The 27,457-nt window shown below is 44.1% G+C and overlaps 1 protein-coding gene across 9 annotated transcripts in view; it reads left to right on the top strand.

Annotated features, from left to right (window-relative positions):
* The window catches only part of LOC149348798 (sodium-independent sulfate anion transporter-like), a 146,570-nt gene that overhangs the window by 103,156 nt on the left and 15,957 nt on the right, over nt 1–27,457 (top strand). For 7 of the 9 annotated variants that reach the window (XM_089588339.1, XM_089588338.1, XM_089588336.1 and 4 more), the window contains exons 2-14: nt 5,178–5,443; nt 9,365–9,560; nt 9,797–9,882; nt 12,387–12,466; nt 12,631–12,685; nt 13,922–14,012; nt 16,691–16,884; nt 18,727–18,799; nt 20,044–20,088; nt 21,606–21,666; nt 21,859–21,914; nt 23,248–23,388; nt 26,416–26,474. In XM_089588339.1, coding sequence (XP_089444465.1) covers nt 5,178–5,443; nt 9,365–9,560; nt 9,797–9,882; nt 12,387–12,466; nt 12,631–12,685; nt 13,922–14,012; nt 16,691–16,884; nt 18,727–18,799; nt 20,044–20,088; nt 21,606–21,666; nt 21,859–21,914; nt 23,248–23,388; nt 26,416–26,474 — 1,403 coding nt within the window. Of the gene's footprint in view, nt 1–983; nt 1,135–2,075; nt 2,692–5,177; nt 5,444–9,364; nt 9,561–9,796; nt 9,883–12,386; nt 12,467–12,630; nt 12,686–13,921; nt 14,013–16,690; nt 16,885–18,726; nt 18,800–20,043; nt 20,089–21,605; nt 21,667–21,858; nt 21,915–23,247; nt 23,389–26,415; nt 26,475–27,457 lie in introns of those variants that run through there. The other 2 variants (XM_089588342.1, XM_089588343.1) reach the window with 2 other exon arrangements.

Here is a 27,457-nt window from a genome sequence, read left to right on the forward strand (position 1 = left end):
GCGCACGAGCTGATGAAATGTCAGCTAAAGATGCTATAAAATGTAGCATAAAATTTCACTTGTGAGGGACAGTGTATCAATTTGCAGTAATTAAAAGAATGCTGATGTAGGTGTTGAATGGAAGAGATGGGGCCTTACTGGGCTTGGGTTTAGTATTTGTGAGGGGCATGTTTGGATGTTAGTTAACCACATTGTAAGTAAACATATCACCGTCATTTAATTGTTTTAGCCTTATAAGTAAATGTTGGATTGTGATGTCAATACGGTTTGCTTGGTGCAGCAGGTTTGATGCATTGGATGACTGCCACTGCTGATGCAGACAGTAAAACATTTTGGTTCTCTACTTAGTTTAGCACGTTGCAGTCCTTTAGAATCTCTTTCTGTATTTGCAGTGTTTTTTTCTTGGCACAAGGTACACACTTGTGGAATCTTGTCGGAAGATTTGCCTGCAATATTCATTTGCTGCTTGTTTGAGTAACATATCATTGGACACTGCTTTAATATGTCATCTGGCCTCCACAGTTTGTATATATGTGTATATTTCTCTTATATGAGATACAAAGCACCTGCAACTTTTTGGATCTGGTAAAACCAATCTGGCAACAGCTAGGCCTTGGTTGTATGTTCAAACTTGTCTTTTCTCTTGCATAATTTGTTCAATATGTCCTTTCTTCTCTCTGCAGCTTGAATTCTCTGTATAACAAAGGTTGCTTTCATCAAAGAGGCATTTCCCAGTTTTCGCACGTATCTTTTGCAGAACTCAAACATAAATATCCATACATTTGGTCTCTTATCTCTGTGGTAACTGTTGCAGAAACTAGGCAGTGGTTGCTTTGGAGTGTCGAAATGTGTTCCTTATCCTTTATTCTTTTCTTCGAGTCGAGCGGTTGGGCTGCTCGACGTTGGCTCCTGTAGCTTTGTGGGTAGGAGCTGACTGATAGTGACGCAAGCCGCGAAGGTAGCTGATAACTGTCTGCGTGCGCGCGAGCTCACAAAGGCCCCTCGCGCGCCACTCCAAAGTTACCTTCACTGTGTGGCGGCTGGCTGGCAGGGGAGGCTTGAGGCAGACTGCGGTCGCCGGAGACATGCTCAACGGTCACTATATCAGGGTTTCTTCAAAGGAGAAGGTTCCAGGTATCTTGGATTTTCTAACTTGCTTTCAGGTGCTGCATTTTTTTATCTATTTCTGAATTCAGTAATCGAGGAAAGCCTAAAAATGAGTGTCGGAAGCGACCGTAGTATGGCCAAGATAGAATTAGCGCTGCTTGCGACACGTGTTCATGGTTTTCTTTGGAGTGCCATGGAGTGCTTCATCAGCATATGACTGATTCTTTCCCTAAGTTATTATTTAGCTATTCCTTGTGAAGTGCTTTTTGTCTATTCACAGCATACCTAGCTAAAAAGTTTGATGCTATAGTGAGGGTGGTTTAGCCTCTTGCAGAACTGCTTAAGTTCAGAATATTAAGTTGAGAAAGTGACTTCATTGACTTTATGCAGTACAAGAGAAGAAGAATGAGAAAATTCTGGTGATGGTTGTCTTCCAAAATACCTTCTTCGCTTTTAATATGGTTTAGTTCTTACTAGTATTATGTATGGGATCAGCTGTGGATCACCCTGCTTGCTTGCTATATTTTTTGTTTTATTCTACAGTGGCATCTTAATGCTCCTGTTTTCCTTCAGAAAGGCAGCATGAATTGTTTGGCATTTTCTCAGATTTCCCCTCGTGCTGACAGTGCTAGACACGAGTAACCGTGCAAACCTTATCATGTTTGGGAACTTTGGCTATCTTGCAGTATTGTTTAGCTGAAGCTGACGATAGGATACTGATATAGTTGTTTATTGTAACGAGTGGAAACTTTTTCCTATACTGGCTTGTTCTCAGGTGTACTGCTAAGTTATAGAGAAGAAAATTCTGCTTAGATATTCTCATCAGATTTTTAGGGGAGCTCTGTATTGGACATGGCATTAGTGTATAGTGTGAAGTGATGATAGGTTTCAAGTAGGGTTGTCCTAGAATTTTTATTTTATAATATACAGTCAGTTCTAAGAATGCTAAACTGATTTAAGCGTCGAAAAACAGTACAGCATGTGTAGCGTGGTACCAGTAGCGAGGAAGTGCATTTTAAGCTAGCTGATACCAGCTTTCCCATAAGGGCAGACACGTGCATTTTCTTGGAGGTCATTGCCACGACAAGGAAGGCAAGAACAAGTGGTCTGGTGGCGACAACAATCTTCGCTCCATAGAGAACGCGTGGCAGCTTTCGCTTTTTCCTTCCGCATTGTGCGCAACAGCGGCACCTTGCCCTCTCATGACTCTTGTCTCTCTTGTGTTCCTGGCCCTGGCTGCTCTCTTATCTCTGCAAGATTCCAGAATGCCAATACTGTACCTTTTCCCCGATAGGTTATCTGGAACAGGTCTTGGAAGGTTGCCGGGGAGAAAAAAAAAATGCCTCTCCTTATATACAGATGGCGGGCTGTGCCAGCTGATAGCGTTGGTGGAGCTCTTTTGTCTTTCCTGATTTGTTCGACCAACGAGGAGTCAGACCTGCGGTTGGCTTTTGGCTTCTATCCCTCGTAAAGTTAGCTTCGGCGTGCGCTTGTGTGATGCCCGACGAAGCAACACTTCTGATTGTGGTGCGTTTGCCATGCTGCCCTGTGTGACCTCCCAGGAAGCCTTGTGGAAGACAAAAGGTTAACCCTCTGATCCTTTCATCTAACTACTTAAATTTACTGGGCTGTGAAAGATGTCCTGTTTCAGACACTTTATTATCTTGGAAGATGCTCAGCTTTGAGACTACATTACCGAAATTTGATACTTGTTCTTTCCTTTTACATCGTAGCTAGAAGCTTCAACGTGCTTACTTAAAATGTTCCCAGTTTTAAAAAGTCTTTATTAACTAAGCTTCGAGAACACTGTTTTTATATGAGGGCAGCATCACTCAAGCTGTTTTATGATGCTGCTTGTTCTCTCAGACTGCTTTTCTCTAATACTTTGCTGAGTAGCAATGCTTGTTGACCCATTATAACCTCGCAAAGTTGAGTGCGCTATATTCAGTTGCTAATAAGTATACCTTGTAAAGTCAATTGCATTGACAGTTCATAAGTTTTAGTTGCCATCAGTCTATTCCTTTCTATAGCAGCTTCACTTTTATTGTGCCTTTGGACTCTCCATATCCTTTGATTCATTGTCATAGTTATAGCATCATGGCTAATGTCAGTTATTGAGAACATTGTAAATGATCTACCTAATGGCAGACTTTCATGAAAAATGTTTAGTACTGAAGGTTGGCACGCTCGCTGTTATTCAAAGTAGTGCCAAGCGGCTGCAAACATTTTGAAGTTGTTTAATGGAAAGAGGTCGCTTGTTAAGCCAGACCACTAAAATTGGTTTTTGACAGCTTTAATTGCATGTCATAACACTTGTGAAACATGAGTGCTTATGCAATTATTGTAAAATTAAGTGCGATGCTTTTTGTTGCCAAATGGCTGATTGGGGTGCTGTAATGTCATAAAAACTAGTTGTCAATGTGAAACAAGATTTTTTTGTGGAATTCTTAATGTTGGTTTACTGCAGAGAAATTGGTGGACCGCCAGAAGTATCTGTATTCGAACCCTTTGATACATATATGATTGATGCTGTTGCCAATGGTCACTTATGAGCTTCAGTTTTTGGGGTAGCATTTGCTCGGTGAACTACGCGAAACTATTTGACTCAAGCCACTGGAACACTGAACCGCAGCAGGTGGCTTGAAAGTCACATCGTTCTCAGGAACGAAATGCGTTTTTTTTTTTCACTCATGTGACGCGCACTACATTACATTCCAAATAAACTATGCCACTCGTGCTGCCTAGTTCTTTGAAATCAAAAGTGAAACTAAAGCTCTAAAGTATCGTTCATGTCATGGATACACAATACACGGATAGATGATGCCCTCTGGGATGGCTCTCGAAGGATTGCTGCCCCGAAAGGATAGTCTTTTGCCTGCTGACCCGAAAGATACGGGTTTTATTTATTCAAAGTACCTACAGCGCTCATGAGGCATTATTGTAGGGGGTTTATTACTATATACAATAACAAATGCAAAGAAGATATTGGAAAACATGTCAGCAAGGATAACACAACGTATTAAAAGAAGACTAAATGAGTTTACAAGCAGTATGAGTGATGGCACAGTGCTGGTAAACACACGAGACCTGTAAAAAACTAAAAAAAAATACATCAGACTATCGCTTCAACAGCACTTTCGAAATCAGGTGCACAAACCACATCATTCGGAAGCTTATTCCAGCCCAGGATTGTGTTAGGGAAAAACGAATACTTAAATACATTAATGCGGCATTGATAACTATTAATCTTTTTCGTGTTATTGAGTCCCTCCGAAATGTAATATGGCTGCTTTAGATAAGTGTTTTTATTAATACCGGTACAATCATTGTAAATACTGCGCAAGAACTTCAGCCGATCCCGGCCATGGCGGTCGCATTTCCGGAACCCTTCACTACGGCGTCCCTCATAGCCTTAGTCTCTCTGGGACGTTGACCCCCATAAACAAAATCTCGAAGGATTGCATGTCGATCATAACTCAAGGTAACTGACCAGCTGAAACTTTGTGTCACAGGTCCTTCATTCCTTATCGTGTGCGGGCTTTGCAAGGAGACTCACAGTAGCGGCTTTTCAATTTCAATTTCAATTCAATTTATTCTCCAGTTATACACTGGAACGTTCTCCGGGCTAAAAGGACCGACTGGGCCTTGACTGAGTCCCGGAGACGTTTACAGAGCAGCGACAGGCAGTATACGGAGAAATACTATACAATACAAAAGTTAAACAGAGTATACACATATAAAAAGTACATACATATATATACAAAGCACACAAAAGAGGACACTGATACAGAGTTATATAACTACAAAATGCGAGGAAGAAGGCAATTACAATTTACTAAAGTATTCGTGTAGCTTTTTACGCGAAAAGTTATTCGTATCTTTATGGCGATTTAATATAACAGGTAGATTGTGCTTTATGGACTGCAATTTATAATTGGTGCGAAAATGAGGAACGAGCCAAGGGTCGGTGTTACGGGTAGCAACATTGTGTTCGTGGCGTGTCAATGAAGATACACGTTTAAAAAAAGATTGGAACTCTTTTGTGGAAAAGAGATGATGGCTTTTTGCAGGCGACTGCATCAACGACGACTCCCTCGAACCTGATGATGGGACAGAGCAGCCTCCGACCGGCTTCAGCTGCCAGCGGCTGTGTGCCAGTGCACAGGACCGGTGCTGTTCGGTGCGACGCTGGAAGAACCGTCTGCCCATCGTCAAATGGCTGCCCCACTACTCCCTGCTCGACCTGCACGGCGACTTCGTGGCCGGCATGACCGTCGCCCTCACGGTCATCCCGCAAGGACTGGCTCTCGCGGTTCTTGCCAACCTGCCCCCGCAGGTCTGTTTTTCACACGTCTCTCTCGTTTAGCGGAGTTGCTTTAATTTATTCTACTTTCTTCTGTATCTTCTTAAGCAGTAGGGCAGATTGCGAAACTTCCGGCTCCAGGTGCATGCATCTCATTTTGCCGCTTTCACTAGGCCAGGGGTTCTCAAACTTTTTTGCTTTGAGGAACCCCAAAAGCCTTCAATAAGTTCCAGGGAACCCCCCCCCCCCCCCCCACCCCTCTTTCACTTACCAGCAATGTTGTCGAGTGCATTTTTGCAAAGAGAGAGTTGCAGAAGTTAAATGTTTATTGCACCGATTAATACAAATACTAATGTGATGGGTGGTACTGCTTCCCTTTTAAGAGCAAGTCAAAGCGTGGCTCAGTAGCACTCAGAGCCAGTCTCATATCAGCTGCCGGGTCAGGGCTAGTGAGGGTTCTCGCGGGACACAAGAACACAGCCCGCGGAACCCAGTTTGAGAACCCCTGCATTAGGCTATAGCAGACGGAGCGCCACCGCCTGAGGTGCCAGGAAAGCTAAATGACGCGCTTGGAAACCTGTGATCAATCTGGAGCAGTTCGTTTTTGCTGCAAAGGGTGACACTACAGTCTGTAGACCGCGAAATTACATATAATTCGTAGTTTGAACCGGGCTGTGATTCGGCCGTTAGCGTGTGGCAGGCTTGTCGCTTTTTATGCATTTCACGATTTACATTCCGCTATTCACTCTTAAGGGACAAAAAAGGAATACATCAAAACGTGTTTTTCGTTGTTTTTTTTTGCGCTCCTAAAGAACCATAGGCTAGACTTGGGTCAAATGATGTGTTAGGTACTAGAACACATGGTTGACCACGGGGTATTCGCCTACGACCGCTAGATAATTTGTAATTGAATTTCTTTCTAGCGCTGTTTTTGGTTTTATCCACCGAACGTTGGCTAGTGCAATATAACCATTCATACGTTGCGCATTGTCATTCCAGCTCTTGAAACAGGCTGGCCTAAGCGTTGTAGCAAATTAAATTACATATTAGAGACTGCATCGCAGTTTTTTCGTGCTTCACGTCACCTAAACACTCCCAATGCATCAAAGCCGCCGTTTGGGTGTTGAAGCATCAAGAAGAAATTCAATTATAAATTATTTAGTGGTCGTAGGCGGATACCATGTGGTCAGCCGTTCTCTTATAGTGTCTAATGCATCATTTGAAATAAGAAAACATGAAACTAAAATTAGGTGTCTCAAAACTAAGAAAAAACAGTTGGTGTGATGAGGCTTTCGCCTTGGCGCGCATTACAGCGCTCATAATTCTTGGAGGTGACAAAGGTTCTCCGCGTCAGCAGCCGTGTCCGTGACATGAAAAACTGCGTGTCCTAGATGAGCACGCGGTACCGAAAACAATCCAGTGGAAAGGTTGCCATTAACGCACGGCATTTCCGCGATAACGGTTTGTTTCTCCCGTCGCGCGATATCGTTTCCACCTTCGACGACGCGCTGATATCTCGTGCCGCTAACGACACTGACGGGACTGAAGGATACGAGGTGCGGCAACCATTGGTCGTAGCCACACCGCAACCGGTTCTGACGCGCACCCAGCTTAATGGAAAACGCGCTATTAAAAAAAAAAAAATGTCAACAGCACAGCGACGTAGTTGTGCCTTGCGTCTACGTCCAACAAAATGCCAACGGCCGAAACGAAACGTCTTCGTTTCGCGAAATCTGTGATCCGCGATCGGTGATCCTCGTGGAGGAAAGAAAGTCAGGAGAGGCGGTTGCGTCACATTTGTTGAAGCCGGCTCCCCCTAACTGCACCCCTACTTGACCGCCGGCGCGGCGCGCTTGCGCATGCGTAGCGGGAATTGCAGCAGGCGACGCCGCTGCATCCGGCGTTACCATTGGCTGCGCCGTCGGCCAAAGACTCCCAGTAGTCCTCGCGAAAGCGCATGACTTCCGGCACACTTTTTGGCGTGCGGCTTCGATAGCGAGGGTACATAGCGAGGTGGCGGTGGTGGCGTAAAACATTTTTTTCTACTATTTACGAAAGAGGTAGTGCTTGGGCCGGGCCTAGCCGTCACAATCACTAGGAGGGATCACTAGTCCGGGACCCCTGTGATGATCCGCCTCCACGAGGAAGCCATCTGTGCGCGGCGTGCGCGCTTCCGAGAGGCGCCAAATGCGCATACGCAGCTAAGTGCCCGCTTAAGCGGATCACGGAACGCGGATCGCGCCTGCACGGTGTGCCAGACGTCATTTCGTTTTTGTAATTGACGTAAGATGTAGACCGGCCGTGTGATGGCTTGCTTTCATGAAGGAAAGAGGGACGCGTCTTAGAATCGGGTAAATGCGGCAAGCGACGACATAACGGACAAGAAAGAGACTGCTGAAGGGCGTGGAGGGGTGTGTGGCGTCAGCCGCGTCCGATAACGGTCCCGCGCGTCGGAACGCGCGCGGATACGCGCGCGCGCGTCGCGGCACACTGTGTGTGCGGTGGTCCGTGATTGCATCGTGAGCCGCGGCGTTCCAGACACGCCAAATGACGCGCTATCTTCCTTTATGGTCCCGCCGGGGATGCAGGAGCCAAAAAAGAGCATAAGGATAAAATGAAGCTGCAGCTGTCGTCTGCTTTGAGATGCTGCATGCTGTCACTCGTCGACGTGTATTAGGGTCGTGGCGGTAATTTGCGGGCTGTTTGGGCTCGGCTGCCTGGCCTTGATCGCGGCCGGAACTTACAAGCAGCGAAATTAACTGCGCGATAAACAAGCGGCAGTGCCCCTTGGAAGGTCACCTGTGATGATAACTGCTTGCTTAGCTACAATTTGGCAAATGCCAACCCCCCCCCCCCCCCCCCCCCCGAGAGAAAACATTTCCTTGTTTATCAATGTTTTTTTTTTTTTGCTGCTTGCATGGGTAGTGTTTTGGTTAATTGTGAGTTATGTTCATCTTACTATTGAGAAAGGGTAAGAAACTTGCCTCCAAAACCATGCTGCTTTGCTGCTCTTCATTGACGGAGGTGTTTTTCATCAGCAAAAATATTTGGTGGTGGGATCTGGGGAAAGAGCAAGCACTAACACAGTAGCGCATTCATTGGGTGAAGCATTTGGATTCCAGTGTAATGTTGGCTGCTTAAAACAATGTGCATAGAATACTTAGCCATAAGGATTGAAATTTCTTTGATGTCACCTTGGACGGAAGTTTCATGTTGAATACGAAAATGACTAATACCTGTACAATTCACTTTTATTGCTTCTTACTTTCTATAACACAGTTGCAGGCTTAAAATTGTGAGACTGTCTGAAGCACTCCTTGTTTTGATTGCCTGGGCAGTGTATGGAGTCCAGTGTAACGCGGAACATCTAGGTAACACTTTTCTTGGCAGGCTTGCATTCTAACCTTCCTTGCTTGCATCTGTTAGTTTGAGTATTTAATATGTTCTCTGCAGCCGTAATTTTCGGAACCCTAAACCCTCTGCATCGCGGCCAGCGATGGTCCACCTTATTTCTTGGATGTGGCGTCACCATTGGCAAAACCAGTTTCTTTGAGCCACCAACCGATGACAGTAGCAACCCTGCATTTATGCTTTTCAAGGGCTCTTTGAAATTACTGAGTTATCCCACAGCTTCAGTGCATGACTCAGCATTCGTGGCTCTACAGCTTGCATATGGCCCCCTGGTGACCCACGATGCAGTCAACATGTTAAATAGTTTTGTGGCATTTCTTTAAGCTTAATGCGCAGGAATTGTCTGATGCATGTCAATGTCCTCCTGCTCAACAGGTTGTGTTCATTGGACATCCTGTAAATATCCACCAATAGATGTCCGCACTGTACATCCTGTGGACATGCAGGTTATGTTCGTGGGTGCTCCAGTAGTTTTCTTCGGGAATATGTAAAGATGCCTGATGGCGCTGTATGTATGATCTGTGTATTCCCCCCATCTTGCAGTATGGCCTGTACACGGCGTTCATGGGCAGCTTTATCTACACCATCTTTGGAAGTTGCAAGGACCTGACCATTGGACCGACGGCCATCATGTCCATCATGACCGGGGAGTACACGCACGTCGGCGGGCCGACGTTTGCCATCATCCTCACCTTCCTTGCGGGCATCATCCAGATCCTCATGGGGCTGCTCAATCTAGGTGAGTACACTACTGTGCTTTGCCTCGCTATTTTTATTGCCATCTTGCCGTGAACTCCAGTTGTGGACAGGAATTAGTGAAGCAGTAAGATGCCCAGCATGGATTATTTAACCTTGGCATTTGTTCCCAAGTTTTCTTGCCTCATAAGTAAATACAAACATATAAGCCAACTCATGAGGGTTGCGCAGCAAAGTTGCAGGCACAGTCCTGATTGCGCACCGTCGTTGTCTATGCAGGTTTCATAGTAGAATTTATATCCGGTCCTGTGATCAGTGGCTTCACATCAGCGGCAGCCATCACAATTGCCAGCACACAACTCAAGGTGAGCTGAACATCTTTATGACTTCGTAAATATAAGTGGTAAACTTTGTGCTGCTTTTATTGAGCTCAAGAAGACCTCGTTTTCATTTAATGGAGGCGAGTTAATGTGCTTCAAGTTTGTGTAGTTTTAAAATAGGTTGATGCCATCCCATGGTTAGAATTAACCTAGCGTAAGTTAACTGTGGAATAAGGTTTAGGTTATTCTCATTTTAGTTTGCGCTGTCTATTTGGTAACTCATGTTTGGTTTTGGCTGGTCCTTATTTTCATAGTTTCACCTGTAAACATTAAACTCGAAGTATTGAAACTGTTGTTCTTAGTAGCCTGAACTCAAGTGCCACATACCTACATATTTGCGATCGTGCATGGCCACTTTGTACTATCGAGTGCTATTTTAGTTCTTTATGAAGCAATTGATGGCACAATTTTACTCTGGCCTATCTTCACGTCTGCAGTCTCTTGAGCCAACTGTGTTGCCGTCATATCTGTGGCAGTGCATTTTTTTCTCTGATAATGTTAATGGCAAGGTTGGGCTTTGTTACAGCCTTAAGCATTGTTTCAAAGGTGGCCTACGTGGACATGGAGGCGTTGTACATATTTGTGCTGAAGGTTACTTGGACTGCCGCTACAAAGGTTGCCCTTGTAATCTATACATAAAGAATTGAAAAAGTTTGAAAATACTTAAATTAGAAACACTATTCAATTAGAGGAGCAAACAAAGTGAATTTAAGCTGGTAATTTTTGTGTTGTCTCATCCTCTGAAAGCTTCTTTAATGTGATTGTTTTTTGGCTGATTGGTACTATGATGGTAAATGGTGGTCAGAAAAGCAAGAGCATTAACCTCAAATTAATTAAATGCAAGAAAGAAGATGTGACAAGCATTGACTTTCAACAATGCTTTATTCGAAGGACATCAAACATGTCTAGGCTTGTGCAAGCACACTCAGATAAGTTTCTCTCGGCAGTCTAGGCAAACATGCCCGAACTTGCATGCACCAACATGCCTGTGCAAGCATGCTTGTGTGTGCATGTTTGCGTATGCATGCTTGTTCATGTTTGCACATGCATTTTTGTGCATGCTTGTTCATGTTTGCACATGCGTTTTTGTACATGTTTGCACATGCGTTTTTGTGCTTGCTTGCATATGCACTCAGGTGCAAGAAATATTTGAGGTCTGTAAAATAAGGCACTGTAGAAAGTTAGTACTCCATCATATTTCTTGTCTTTGTTTTCGATGTGCGCTGCTATCTCGACTAATGAAGCAGCCAGCCATGCGACACCGGCTGCTCAATAAGTGACTGCATTGCTAAGATTGTTGGTTTTAGTCATTGATAACTTCATGTTCACGTCTGAAGATGAAGTCATTGATAACTTCATGTTCACGTCTGAAGATGACTGAAGATGAGGGTATTTGTGAGGTCAACACTGTTGCTGTATGCCTCTTCGATTTCTGCAGTCATAATAGTGTAAATATCTTAAAAGTGCCGATTGCACGATTTGATCGAAGGGCATGGAACTTGGTGGTAACTTTTAAAGGCCCTAGTGTTTCACTCCTGTTGTGCAAATCACACGTCTGAAAACATTTTGCATACCTTCTTTGTTCTTGGAACAATGCTAGCAGTTGAATGTTAAAGGTGCACTGAAGAGGATTCCGAACTTGTCTTTTTGCCGCGGGAACTCGACCTACACGTTCTGAGCATTCTTAGAAACAGTGACTTATTGCCCTGTGTGGCCAATTTCCCCAATTAAATCGAATTAATGTCCGGCTCCCGCCTTTTTTTTTAATTCTGCCTCGTACGGTGGGCGGAGTCGACCAATGCGTGGAGCGCCTTTCACCCAGTCCCGTGGAGGCTTTGCTTTCGCTTTATTTTGTTTTTTAGGTTTCCATGAATAAATAGTTTCATTCACAGATAATATAGCCGCAAAATAAGCCCGGAGAAATAAAAATACGCGCGGACTATTTGCTACTACGGACTACTACGTATTACTCCGCCAATGGCAGAGCGGCAAGCCGCCACGGGACTGGGTGTAAGGCACTCCACGTGTTGGTCGACTCCGCCCACCGTACGAGGCAGAATTAAAAAAATAAAGCCGGGAGCCGGACGTTAATTCGATTTAATTGGGGAAATCGGCCACACAGGGCAATAAGTCACTGATTCTAAGAATGCTGGGAACGGGTAGATCGAGTTCCCGCGGCGAAAAGACAAGTTCGGAATCCTCTTCAGTGCACCTTTAATGTTGTGTCAATTTTTCATATTGTAGTATTAAGGGCTGGTAACAGCGTCTCTTGTAAACACATCAAACTGAAAGGTTGCCGAGCGGTGCATTTGTCCTTTATCAGTGATGGAAGTAAGGCTCTTGATGTGTTTTTCGAAACACTTGGGCTTTGGATTGTGCAGTACTTTTTTTGAAAGATAAAATTGGCTAAAAGCTCAGTCATTTTAACTGCAATGCATTCAAGGTATAGTCCCTAAACCACTTTCACCATTTTGCTTGTTTTTTTTCAGGGGCTGTTTGGAATGAAGTTTGAAGCAGAAGAATTCTTGGATACAATGTACCAGTTCTTCACTCACCTTTATACTGTAAAGTAAGTTTCATTGTTTTGTCTTAGTCTGACTGTTTAGTTTCACCTGGACGATATATTTCTAATTTGTTTTGTTGTCCTGCAAGCTCTTCCCCCCCTGCCCCCCCCCTCCCCCCCCCCCCCAGAAAAAAGGAAGTTTTTATGTAATCGCTGCCCTTCTGTTGCAGGTTGGCAGACTCTCTACTGGGTGTGACTTGTGTGGTTCTGCTTCTTGTTATTCGGGTGAGTTGCGGGTTGCTGCTGGGGCTGATAAACATATCTTGAAAAATTTTGTATTCGCTGAAACTTGTTGTTTCGTAAACTGATCTAAGCAAGTATCTCTATTTATGGTGCTAGGAAGCCACTGTGTTTCGGGTTTTAACTCAAAAGTATGCTAACTGGTGTGAGATAAACTCGAAAAAAACGCATCTTTCTTATTTCCTGTCCGCATATTGACTAAGATGAGTCTACGAAACGCTGTTCAATTCTCTCCATAATAAGGGAGTAATTACTCATTGGCATCCACCCGAGCGCAGCCATACGGCTACAAAGGAAAGCTATACAGCTTTCTCAGAAACTTCGTAGTTAAAGAAAAATTTGTCCTGGTCCGGGGTTCGAACCCGGGACCACCGCTACACCGGAGCAGTCGCTCTAGCAACTGAGCTAACCGGGACGGCAAGCTTATGGTAGGGCGAGAGCGAATTGATCAATAGCCATATGGCTGCGCTCGGGTGGATGCCAATGAGTAATTACTCCCTTATTACAAATCTACTCCACCTTGGGGGATTCCCCTAAAACATTTGACCAACACTGTTCCCACTTCGAGTTATTGATCAATTTGCTCTCGCCCTACCATAAGCTTGCCGTCCCGGTTAGCTCAGTTGGTAGAGCGACTACTCCGGTGTAGCGGTGGTCCCGGGTTCGAACCCCGGACCAGGACGAATTTTTCTTTAACTGCGAAGTTTCTGAGAAAGCTGTATAGCTTTCCTTTGTAGCCGTATGGCTGCGCTTGGGTGGATGCCAATGAGTAATTACTCCCTTATTACAAATTTACTCAACCTTGGGGGATTCCCCTAAAACATTTGACCAATTCTCTCCATTCTTCTTTTGCTTGCTCTGCCGTCTCCTCCCCTCTGCTTCCTGCCTTGTGAACTTGTTTCCTGAGCACTCAGTTTTGAGGCAACTAGGTTGCACGAAATAACTTTTTAGGTCCATTACACCACTGTTGATTTACTTTTGTACAACTTCCTATATAAAACAAATTTTTTCCACCCTGAGCTTGGCGCATGATAGCCTTAGCCGCTTATGCGCCATTAAACACAGCACAACAAACACAGTTTCGCGGCAGTTTCGAGCGCACTGAATGCCTCGATGAGTCTTTTGTTCTCCGAGAACATTATTCGCGCTCAAATTTTTCCGCTCTGAAAATACACGTTGCTTTTTGTCATTTCGATGCGTTTGCGCCTTCTATCGTTGCAGCACTTCAAGGATGCTAAGTTCAGCCAAGATTCCAGGCTCCCACCTCGAGCAAGGAAGGTCATTGAAGGAATCTGGTGGACATTTGCCACAGGTGCGTAGCTGCTGGTTGGCTTAGATTGAGCTTTGGATGATGTGTGTTTCATTGTCCATGGGGACTGCAAGGCTGTTGTGCTGTTTCAGACGAAAAATGTGCTCATGTGGGCACTTTTCCCCTCGATGTCACCAAGTGGTCCCCATTGAATGGATGGATGGATGGATGGATAGGAGCGCCCCCTTTGAAACGGGGTGGTGGCAATTGCCACCATGCTCAGCTTTTCTTTATTATTTTTTTTTGTTTACTGTGTTGGCAATTCTCATTAAGATTCTCATTAATGACATTAATTCTCATTAATGACATCAATGCCAAGTGCCCCCTGGTGGGTGCCCTGTGGTTCGAGTGTTCGTATCATCCATTGCGTCTTGAGAAATTGTTCGCATGCTATTGAACTATAACATACTGTATACAGGGTGTTTCATCTAAGACTTTCTGCAATTTTAAAAAATAAGCTATTTGAATTAGATGCGCGCTTTTTCTGGCATAGCATTATCAGTGGTGTAGTACATCATAATGCAGCTAAGACGTGCTAGCTAGCAGGCTGGTTAACCAATATTTAATAGTTAATTTTTAAACTATTACCGTTGGGCTCCTTAATTATTGAGAGGCATGTAGTCCACCGTAAGTAATACCCATATCAGTTTTTAGAATTTCGAAAACGCGGTTACCCTTGACGCTGTGGCCCAACAAATTTCGCCTACATCGCGCCAAAATACGTGCGGTTTGAGAAGCTTGCAGGCAAAGCAACCTCTCCAGTGAACCTAACTCGTCGAGATAGCCAAAATTTGTTGGGCCACAGCGCCGAGGATAATCGCGTTCTCGAAATTCTAAAAACGCATATCGACATCACTTACGGTGGGCTACATGCCTCTTAATAATTAATGAGCCCAACGGTAATAGTTTAAAATTTAACTAATAAATATTGGTTAACAAGCCTGCTAGTTAGCACGTCTTAGCTGCATTATGATGTACTACACCACTGACAATGCTATGCCAGAAAAAGCGCGCATCTAATTCAAATAGCTTATTTTTAAAAATTGCAGAAAGTCTTAGGTGAAACACCCTGTATAATGCACTTTGCCGGGGACATTCAGAAAATTCGTATCCTCCCAAAATTCAGATCAACTGCAATCGTATCAAGATTGTTCTGTATCAGAAGTGCAATTGAAGGTAATAGGGGATTGCTGCATTGGCACATTTCTGGTACTGATGGAAATGGAGAGTAAAACATCGGCTCGTCTTTCATGTAAGCAGTTCTAGTGCATCTCTTTCTTTAAATGCAGTTTAAGCAGCAACTGATGCAGCTTTCGATTTGGCATGGCTGATCTGACGACTTCTAGCTCTGAGGAGCATTGCAAGGGGGACATATGTAGTAGAGGAGGAGAGCTTGATTACGATGTAAAGTGAACAAATAAGCGGGGAACGCTGCTCACAGCAGAGTGTTCCTCTCCTCGGCTCCAGTTTCTTTTTTTTAAAGGTGTTCTTGTGTGATCATTGCATGACTTGTTTCAGGAAAGTCCCTTAGCTACTAGGCCTAAAGTACTGTGGGTAGGCACAAAAAGGGGGGGAGGGACGTGTTGTCCTAATATGTGCAAAGCTTTCATGTTTAGGGTTTAAACTGGAGTAAAGCAAGGCTGTTGTGAAGACGTGTCTTGTCTTTTACTTTTCAACAGCTACCATTGAAAAACCGACTGAGGTTGTACGAGAGGAACCACACGTGGAAAGAAAAGTGAAAAAATACCAGGCTGCTTCTTTTTTTTCTAACTTTTATGATGCCATACGCATGAGGTAAATTACCTCGCAGTGTAACCGCTCTTGTGTTCGCGCCATTTGGAGGGTACAGTTTTGAGCTAGCTTGTCTACAACGCTGGAGTGGTGCGCAGCGGAACGAGTGAATCCAGATTATAGCACAATGCTTAGCTTGTTTAAGGGGGGACACTGGTCTTGAAAAGAAAATTTTATTAATCTAGTCATAGTTATGAAACTTTCAGGGCACATGTATTTTCAGGTGCTGATTCTAGATATGTCATTTCATGATCACTTATGCAATTTTTATGCAAGTATTTCGTGAACGGTTTTGAAGAAAATTTGCTGCGGGAAACTCTCTGAAATGTGTGCCGTTGGGTTCCCTTGATACGAAGGAATGCAATAAGGGTAAAATTATCATCCTGGCTTTCATAGAACTTGCGTTATAGGGTACTGAAGCTGCCACTTCAGAAACAGGAATACACACTTTTCTTCTCATTTCTGGAGCGACAACTTCAGAACTCTATAACTTCAGTTCTATGATAGGCAGGAAGACAATTTCACCCTTATTGCATTCCTTGGTGTCAAGAGAACCCAATGGCATGCATACATTTCAGTGAGTTTCCTGCGAGAAATTTTTTCCAAAGCTCTTCACAAAATACATGCATAAAAATTACATAAGTGCTCAAGGAATTGTTTTACATGAAATTAAATCTCATATTTAGAAGCGGCACACAAAAATACATATTCCCTGAAGATTTCTTAACTGTGACTTCATTAATAAAATTTTTTTTGCAAGACCAGGCTCCCCCCTTAAATGGAGAGCAGCCATAGTTGACTTAAAATTTGTGAACTGAAAGACTGCGGCAAATTAAACGTGAGCAGCGGTTCTGGTTTCACTGAGTTTTTCAATTTCTACTTTCTTCCAGCGCGTAACGCCATTGCCGTCCTGGTCTGTGCTGTGACTGCGGCTATTCTGCTCAACAACAACATGAACCCGTTCGCACTGACGGATGAAGTCCAGGGTGGCATGCCGCCATTCAAGCTGCCAAACTTCACTGTGGACATTTTCGACGAGGGCAAAAATGCCACAGTTCACATGAACTTCGTGGACATTATGAGGGTGAGAAAGGACCTCCCCCCCCATGATTGCTTGGGGTGTTGCCTGTGGGACCTTATTAGGGGGTGCCATGATGGAACGGGTTGAAAGGGTTAAAGGTGCACTGAAGAGGAATCTGAACTTGTCTTTTTGACGCGGGAACTCGATCCACACGTTCCTCGCATTCTTAGAAACAGTGACTTCTTGCCCTGTGCGGCCGATTTCCCCAATTAAATCGAATTAACGTCCGGCTCCCGCCTTTTTTTTTTTAATTCTGCCTCGTACGGTGGGCGGAGTCGACCAACGCGTGGAGCGCCTTTCACCCAGTCCCGTGGAGGCTTTGCTTTCGCTTTATTTTGTTTTTTAGGTTTCCATGAATAAATAGTTTCATTCGCAGATAATATAGCCGCAAAATAAGCCCAAATAAATAAAAATACGCGCGGACTATTTGCTACTACGGACTACTACGTATTACTCCGCCGATGGCAGAGCGGCAAGCCGCCACGGGACTGGCTGAAAGGCGCTCCACGCGTTGGTCGACTCCGCCCACCGTACGAGGCAGAATTAAAAAGAAAAGGCGGGAGCCGGGCGTTAATTCGATTTAATTAGGGAAATCGGCCACACAGGGCAGTAAATCGCAGTTTCTAAGCAAGCTCGGAACGTGTAGATCGAGTTCCCGCGGCGAAAAGACAAGTTCAGATTCCTCTTCAGTGCACCTTTAACACTGGTTCAGGGTGGACAAAATGCTGGCGGAGAATGGGTGGAGGGTTGACGGAAGGTTGGTAAGTGTTGTCAACAGTTGATAGGGTTGGGGTGGTTGATTATGGCCTGCCAGAGCAAAGTTATTCAAACAAAAATTCGTTTTAATAAATTTACAGTTTTGTTTAACACTAAACAAATTCAAAGGAGAGATGCCAGCTATTTGAAATATGCTTAATGCTGTTTTGAAAGAATAATTTATTTGGAATGCTGTTTTTTACTTTTATAATTAAGGGGCATCTATTATGGGAATGATTGGCTATTTGCAAGGCCCGGGGAGATCGCAGTTTTTAAGAACAATGGCGTGGGTTAAGTTCTTAGCCTTAGCACACGTTTGTTCATAAGGGAGAGAAGCTACATTTTTCACTTGATCCTGCATCAGCGAATCAGTTTAACCCTTGACAAGGTGGACGCTCTATAAATGTCTCATATGCACACAAATGGATAGCACTCAGATTGACTCTAGAAATTAAATGACATCACTTCTGAGCCATTTCAGCCACTGGTTTTGTTGAAAAACGGGCACACATTTGTACCAAGGACTTCGTAAAAAGATCTCAGATGTGGTACATATCCGCATCTCAGTCTTATTGAGGTATAGTGTCAGAAACCTTGCATTAGAATTGAAAGTTGTTTCAAGAAGTATTTTGAGGCATTTGACTGATGGAAAAGGTTCAGAAGCTCAACACTTTTTCAAATTTTATTTTCCCACCAATATCGGCCACATTGAACTGTACTTCCGCGCCTCTAAAAACACAGAACACGAAAAATGGCCTGTCAACAAAAGATATAAACACTCTGAATTGTTTGCTTAATAGCTCGCAGTATTCGGTGCACAAAAATATGGCACTTACATGCACCGGTGTCCGTTTACTGCCCTGCAGAGGGTTTAAGTTAACCTGGAATATCTGAGTATCAAGTGGTTGTTTTCTCTTATGTGTGTCAAACTGAGCAGCGCATTTCTTGAGCTGCGCTACTATAGGATTGAAAAGTTTTTGCAGCTTATTTTCTTGTTTGCAGTGCATGCAGTCCTCTTTAGTGTTGTCTGCCACTACTTTGACGAAGCTTGCTAATTTTTTCTTTGTTTTTGTTCCTTTTCTCTCCTAGTCTCTTGGTGCAGGAATTCCGATCATAGCCCTGCTGTCGATCTTGGAATCAGTGGCCATCGCCAAGGCATTCGGTAAGCAGTGCCTTGCGTGCTAGCAAGTGTAGTTCTTTAATGCATCCAACGCAGAGGTGTTCAGCGCATGAGTGAAGCACGTGACTGATGAAAAAAATACTGCCTGTATGGTCACCCATCCAAGGCAATCGTCAATGGGTCATATGATTCACCTACTAGACACATTTACCTACATTATAATATTATACCTGTCAACAAACTATTTGACTACAGATTTGCATGTTTTTACAAAACAGTGGTAAAAAAGGGTGATTCATTTATTTCTCAGATTGTGCCAATGACATATCGCCAATCATCGTACGACATCCGATTGCAATGTAGGTTTGTACTACCAAAATGCAGAACTAACTATGGATTCTGTATGTTAAGGTATATTGTGCCAAAGTTCCTCAATACCTCATTCACTGACCAAGTGAATATTCAGCAATCTGTGCTACAGTGATGCGAAGCGTCTCGGTGTACTACTATGCCACTCTGTGTAATAACCTCACTGTCTTTTATTATAATTATTACTGCCAATTGCTAGATATCTCTTTCCTATAATACATTGTTCTTCATAAGCGCACTTGTATCCACTTTTCAACAGTGATTTTTTTTTTTTCTTTTTGCCTCGTGCCAACTGCTGACTTGTAAGGATGGTGAGGCCCGTTAAGCGGTGTATCATTCACTGCTTTTTTCTCACCATCCCCAGTTTGCGTGTACAAACTGAAATAAAGGTTTGATTTGATTTGATTTGCTTAAATGAGCACCCCAAAGAGCACAGAAAACCTCTGTGGCATGTGGAGCCATTAGTGGAGCCATTAGTGAGTTTGAGTCTGCCTTGCCGGGAACATAAATGTGAAGCAGTGCTAGATGACACCGAAATCATCTTCCGATGCAACTAGTATCAAACGGTTAGTGATAATGTAAGCCTTTGATGTTCGCACGGCAAGCACCACATGTGTTAGCAAGCCAACCATCGCACTGCAGTAACACAAGATTGCACTATTGGAGAGCACATTGTGAGCTTGGCCAGATTACATCTCCATTACAATGTGTGTAATATTCTTGTACTGTTCTAGTAAACCTTCAGTTGAATGTTAGCACCTGTTCTATCCTCCTTTGGGTCGTCCTAGTCTTTTTGCGATATGTTTTGCAAGCGAAAGCAACTATAGCTCAGTTTTCCATTATTCCTAGAAAGTGGGGCTTTGTCAAGGTCCCTGGCTTGTGAGGTGACGACACACTGTCTGTTCTTTTTTCTCCAGCTAAAGGCAAGAGCCTAGACTCGACACAGGAGATGCTTGCCATTGGTATGTACTATGCATGGTGTTCATCAAATCTGTCACTACTCTATGCCTATATACAATTGCTCGGGTACTTTGCTTGTCAGTTGTTGCTCTTGTGAAAGGTTAGACACACCTCCTGGTGCTTATTACAGTAGTTTTGATACCAGTGGCACTGATAGTTTGCTTTGATAAGAGTTAGGTTGCTTACTCTTTAAAGTGCACATGTAGTGTTGTCATGTGAGTCATGCATAAGTTGTTGGACCAATAACCTTGTCATTGGGCGTGGAGCACGTCAGCATTCAGTGTGTGTTCTGTATTGGTGGAGCTGTAAGTGACAGTGTAGCAGTAATGTATTTATTTGTAAGTGTTGATAAACTGTAAACATATATTTAAATAATGTACTAATTGTGTGTGCAATTTAGTAATGTCATGTGGCAGTTTTGTGAGAACAGTTGTTTATATCCTCAACATACAAGCGCTGTTGCATTGTGTGGGATAGTAAGCATCTCTGGAGGTTCAGCACATGCATCTTGCTTGGGCAAACTCTCAGTGGAAGTTCTTTCTTGCCAATAATTTCTCACATCAGTTCATGCTGCCGTTCTTGCCTGTTTACCCAAGCGACACAGGAAATCGGCCCAATATTGGAAATGTATTGGCAAGACCGGTCTTACAAAAGACCAGAGTGAAGCCATCCATTTCCAATATTGGGCCGATTGCTTGCTCTGCTTGGGTATGCTTTTTTTCTGGTTCTTTAAAGGGGCCCAGAAACACAATATTAGTTAACTGTTTTGCCTGTTGATTGCATACAGTGAGTTATAATGGTGCTATTAGCTTCGGTAATACCGCGTATATTCCGTTTTTTTAATATTTTAATGTCCTCCCAAAAACAACTTCATGGCTCTGATGGTGTCGCCACACAGTGGTGGGTTTTTAGCAGCGGATATGACATCACCTGGCGCGAGCTTGATGATCGGACAAACAGTAAATATACTGAAAATTGTGTGAATAAATAGAGACACATTTTGTCACCTGTCTGCGTTTTATATTAGATCAACAAAAACAATTTGTTTGTCTTAGATAAAAGCCCTGCAAAGCAAGTAAAATAAAAATACACCACCAGGGGCGCTCTGGCATAGAAACGACTCTGCCAGTCTCAGCGAGAACGAGTTACAGAGAGCAGGCAACCATGGAGTACAAACTTCCGCGACGTGCTCTGGCTGGCTGTTTTGATTGGTTGCGCCAGGTGCCGTCATTGGGAGAGCGAAATAGGAGTGGGAAGCCCCGCCAAAATCGAGTTGAGGGCAGCGTTTTGTTTGCTTGTATTTTGAAATTTATTCACTGAATAGCTCCCGTTCCTGTGCATCGATTCCTGTAATTCTTTTTAAGTCAGCATCTGTGTGACATAAAGAACCCACCTGAAGTATAGTCGGTATGCCCCCAAGCAATGTTTCGCAGCCCCTTTAATGGTAGGCAGACCTTACATTATGTTGTTGGACTTCCTTTGTGACCCCTTGGTGGCTTGGCAATTTCTCTTTGGGCAGGCATCTGCAACCTGATGGGTTCTTTTGTGAGTGCGTACCCCGGAACGGGAAGTTTTTCGAGGTAAGTCACACGGTAGATGCTCTCCTTACCTGACTTTTATCTGGGGGGGGGGGGGGGGGATTTGGGGGGGCAAACAATATCGCTTGGGTGTTTGTGTGTGGAAACTTTCCATCATTGTTGCAAGCTTCTCCGGCTGCTGTTTACCTGCCGCCGAGTACGTTTGCCCACATATTGTGCACTTGCTCTTTTCAGGACAGCCATAAACAACAACAGTGGAGTTCGTACCCCCATGGGTGGAGTCTTCACAGGTGGGTGTTGCCAAGCTCGAAAATAGATGGAGTAGAGTTTAAACGTTGACAGAGGACTGAGTGAGGAGTGATACGGACAGGGTGCCTTGTGTGTTTTGCTTTTGTGTTAATCTTTTGTGTGTCGGTTCTCGAACCTTGTCATGAAAGCTGACTTGACAAAGTCTGTAGGTAGGAAATGAACACGGTTTAAGAGTGTGTCATGCCATGGCGATATGTTGAAAGGTGTAGTTTGTGCCTGGATGTTCGTGCAGTTGCATACTTGGTTGAGATAACATTGTAAATAAACCCCACATCCAGAAGTAAAATTTCTGATAGGGGTCTAAAGACCATGCAGAAAATCAGATTTAAGAATGGTCATGTGAGTCGATTCAAACTTGTGACGTCCTTGCCAGAAAACACGAGTTGCCACTATTTTGGAAGAATTTATGGTTTAGCATAGCCTCTGGAATTCGCACATAAAGATAGGTGTTGACACATGCAATTTAGTTGTCAAATTGGCCACTTAAAGTGACACCTGTATTTCGTTCGTGGCCTTTTCTAGCTTATAGAAACTCCATTTTTGGTGAGAGAGGTCACTGTCATTTGAACGTCGTCACTATCTATACAGGCAAACTTCAGTTTGATCTCAGTGTCCCTCTAAGTAAAACTATGTACTAATATAGCACCGCAGTGGCTCAGTGGTTATGGTGCTCGGCTGCTGACCCGAAAGACGCGGTTTTGATCCTGGCTTGCGGCGGTCGCATTTCGATGGAGGTGAAATCCTAGAGGCCCTTTTACTGTACGGTGTCAGGGCATATTAAAGAACCCCAGGTGGTCGAAATTTTCGGGGCCCTTCACTACGGCGTCCCTCATAGCCTGAGTTGCTTTGGGACATTAAGCCCCCCGAAACCGTAATCCTGTATGTTAGATGTGGTGTTGACTGCAGAGGCCGAAGGCTGAGCTGCAGTGTTGTGTATGAGCAGCTGAATATAATGTCCGAGAACGGATGCGTAGCATGTTTCGAAAAGAAAGGTTTATGACTTATGTGAGCTAGGTCAATTTTTGTGGTTTGTTACACAAGTGGTGAGAAGTGGACACAACTGTGCTGCTGTCAAGTGTTTGTTCGAAGCATTCACATCAAGTGGGAAGTAGTATTTACTGCATGAATGATGCTTCGAGTACGTGTCACATTTAGGTTGTCTGGCAGAGTCTGGAACACTCACATAGCTATAAGGGTGCAGGTTTTCTCTGAATTGCAGAGTGACTGTTGATAATTGCAGTGTGTGGTGCCAGAAACCTGGTTCTTTAAATCCGTAGCATGAGGCAGTGATTTGTGCGACTGTCTGTTCTGCAGGTGCCATTGTGATCATGGCGCTGGTGTTCATGGCCCCCTACTTCAAGTACATCCCCAAGGCCTCCCTGTCGGCCATCATCATCACGGCTGTCATCTTCATGGTGCACTACCAGGACGTGCCAGCCATGTGGCGCACCAACCGTGAGCCCCGCTTTGTTCACTCAGTAACGGGCACTGCACTTGCGAGTGCAGCTGTGTAGGTCACTGTGCTGGGCTTTCAACATGATTAGCGCTTCGCCATATCACACAGTGCTTGGTAGGTGCTCAAGTGAAGATAACTTTTACGTCTGAATCATTCTTTCATGCAACAGTGGTTGGTATATGATGCGTTAGGCTGACATCTGTGAAAGGTCTTGTCGGGATACTTGCAAATTATCCCAGCTGTTGTCACTACACTGGAACCTCGATTATACGTCCCCCGGTCATGCGACGACCCGCATTTTACGACGAATTTGTGCGGTCCCGGCAAGACCCCCATAGATACAATGCATTAAAAACCTCGGTTATACGACGCAAATTTTAGAAGGACCCCGCTTCGTACAACGTCTGGCTCGTACCGTCCGTCAAAAAAGGTCGTCAGCAAACGCAGGCCGGGATGTACCGTTTTTTCGCGATTCTAAGCACCCCCCCCTATTTTCGGAAAAAAAATTTCTGAAAAAAAACTTTGCATGCGAATCTAAGCACCCCCTCTCACTTTGGGCATCACGATCGTGAAAAAAAGGGGGTGCTTAGAATCGAGTAAATACGGTAGGCACACTTTAGCCAGTCGATAACCGGTGCGCCTTAATCTTTCCATCTATCAAGAAAACCGCGCAAGCCGCTGCCCCGCTGCTCACGGCAGCCTCAACGGCCATTTTGTCTTGTTTGTTGAAGACTAGCCCTCTGCCGGCAAAAATGTGCTGCATTTGTGTTCCGAAAAAAAAAAAAAAAAAGATGCCGATGAAGTTCAGACGTTAAAAAATATCACGCTTGATTTTCGATTATACGACACCCGGATTATACAACGGTTTCACGCGGTCCCCTGAACGTCGTATAACCGAGGTTCCACTGTAGTTTGAGTACTAATCTAGGTGTGTCACACACTCGCACTACCCTCTGAAAAAGTCAAATCAGTGGACCAGACCTTATACCAATTAGCACATTTAATTTTAAAAGAAATACACACAGAGCTAGGAACAACTGTTCAGACACTTTGGATTTGCTAATTTAGTATGGATAGGGGCAGTTGCTTGATGGCTTGCTCTTTTACATCGAACACGGGGAGAAAACAGCAAGCTTAAAGGGTCAGTCTACTGAATTTTATCGACCATATTTTCTTTGCGGCAACCGATAGCTCTTTACTCAAATTACCGTTTAGCCCGCTGTGGTGCCAAGGAGTGCGGTAGAACATTTCAAAATAGAATTTATTGATGTGGGAACACATCTGTGTGAGATGGTAGTCTCATCTGGCAACCATCTGGATTTCCGCTGCGCGGCGACAAACATGGCGGCGCCCGTCGAAGCCGAACCTCTCGCTTCGGACTGAATTCTCGTTGTTGCTGCCTTTTTCAGTGCGTTCACTGGCCATAAATGGGGTGCCTGTCTTTCGCTTCGTCTCATCTCGCCTATAAGAAAACAAGGGAAGGGGATGAGGGGCTCGTTATAAATATGACAGAAGCCAACAGCCACAGAAACCAAGGGGCACAGGGGATTTTTTTTAAAATTAATTTATTTATTTTGTGGTGTTGATCAATTTAGAATATTACTGAATATGTTATCGCTTAAGGCTAATTGATTAGAAAAGCAGAAGAAAAAAACAACCAATGCCGCCGGTGGGATCCGAACCCACGACCTCCGAATTACGCGTCCGGTGCTCTACCTCTGAGCTACGGCGACGGCTGTCAAATCTTCTGCTTTCGGGGGTATTTATGTTTACAAGTAACCTAACTTTGAGAGTGTTCATCAGCGCCACCCACGTTCATAAGCGGCGGACGTAGAACGTCCTGACTTACCGCAGGTGTGACATAGAACATCATCGAACGGAGAGGGTGGAAGCTCCGTGAGAACCCTCTTATGCTTCCTATGGCGTCAAGGCTGCCAGAACCGAGGCCCTCGCTAAGCAGTTAAGCAAACAAGGGAAGGGGATGAGGGGCTCGTTATAAATATGACAGAAGCCAACAGCCACAGAAACCAAGGGGCACAGGGGATTTTTTTTTTTAAATTAATTTATTTATTTTGTGGTGTTGATCAATTTAGAATATTACTGAATATGTTATCGCTTAATGCTAATTGATTAGAAAAACAGAAGAAAAAACAACCATATGCCGCCGGTGGGATCCGAACCCACGACCTCCGAATTACGCGTCCGGTGCTCTACCTCTGAGCTACGGCGACGGCTGTCAAATCTTCTGCTTTCGGGGGTATCTATGTTTACAAGTAACCCAACTTTGAGAGTGTTCATCAGCGCCACCCACGTTCATAAGCGGCGGACGTAGAACGTCCTGACTTACCGCAGGTGTGACGTAGAACGTCATCGAACGGAGAGGGTGGAAGCTGCGTGAGAACCCTCTTATGCTTCCTATGGCGTCAAGGCTGCCAGAACCGAGGCCTTCGCTAAGCAATTAAGCAAACAAGGATAAATTTGCTTTATTTTAATAATTAGAGTGACGATTCTGCCGCTCCTAGGCTTAAGTGAAGAGTCGGTTTGTTTACAGCAATGGTTCCCGTCCTGACAACCAGATGGCACCACTATAGGCTGAGTTTATTTTTGCGTCTCTGCTAGCATACGCTGAACTAAAAGTGGGAATGTGCCTGCGTTTTGCGTGCGTGTAACTATAAATATTCATGTGATTTACAGAAAAAGTGAGCGGTACGCCTTCTACAGTTTGCTAGAACAAAACGTGCGTTTCTCTGACATTGGGGCATACAAATGGTACGTAGTATATTCACTTATGCTTCTACAAAAAAAGACTACCACTTTCTTGAACAAAATGAACGTTTGGGGTCGCCACCATGCATTTTTACGCGACTTTTAACGCCGAAATAAAATATAAATTCCTGCCTAAACCGGGCGCAGACCCATCGTTATTGATGTTATAGGGTGCCAACTACCAGAATATGCCATTATTTGTACACTCACCTCGATGAGTAGACTGACCCTTTAAGTTCTGGCACGTTTTTTTTATGCAGGAGTGGACCTGCTACCATTTGCAGCGACTTTCATCGTGTCCTTTGTCCTTGGTTTGGAGGTGAGTGCTGTACTATGGATTCACTGTAGAGGTGTACGAATGTTGAAATTTTTGTCTCAAATGAGAATGGTTTCAACAAACTTGCTTCGAAAGTTGAACTGAAGAGTGAATGTTTTTTTTTCTTCAAATTTCTGGAAAGAATTGCGAACAAGCATAAACGAAAATGTCTGATCTGATTTCGTTTTTGAAGTGGGTATGCTATGCTGTTTGTGAATGAATGTAAATGAAAGTTCCTTGGTTAGGGTGGCATTTAAACGAGTAGCGAGTGAAAGGTCAGTACTGCTATTGTCACAAAATCGACAACACTACAAAAATACTGCGCTTGAGTAGACATATGTACACAGCTCAGTTAGTTATGCAGTAATGTAAGAGGGAAAGAGTTTTAGTATCTCTCAAGTGTATTGCGGCTGACTGGTTTGGTGTGCAGCAAATACATATCGTATTTGTTTCCTACCGTATTTTCCGGTGTATAAGACGCGTTTTTTTTTTTTTCAAAAATCTTGCTGGTGCGTCCTATACAAGGGTGCGTCTTATATGCGAATTTTCCGTTTTTTTTTGCGAGTTCAGAAATTACTCAGGTTCATGTTCAAGCTTTTTCCACCGAAAAAATATTACTACCAATAACGCGGTTGTAACATGGTTAATACTTCAAAACGGGGACCGCCGTGCGCAACTTTTTTAGGTGAACTTTATCATGAAACGGCGGGGTTGACCACTTCCGGGATCTTAAACACGCGGCCGTTTCGGTGGCCCCAAGCAAAGGTAACGTGAAATGACAAAAGATAGCGACAGTCGCGCTTCTCGCCATTGTCAAGACAAGCCAAGTGAAGCCGATGTTTTTTTTTAGTCACCCTTTGCAAGTACATAGTGCGAAGAGAATGCTTCAGACGCGTTGCCTTTTCGATAGCGCATCCGGAGATGAAGACTTTGAAGGTTTTATGTAAAAATAAATTGTTATGTACATAGAGTTCTTTCGCTTTTTT

This window comes from Amblyomma mixtum, chromosome 4 (assembly GCF_055824585.1).
Source record: "Amblyomma mixtum isolate Tamu chromosome 4, ASM5582458v1, whole genome shotgun sequence".
In the NCBI taxonomy this organism is placed as follows: Eukaryota; Metazoa; Arthropoda; class Arachnida; order Ixodida; family Ixodidae; genus Amblyomma; species Amblyomma mixtum.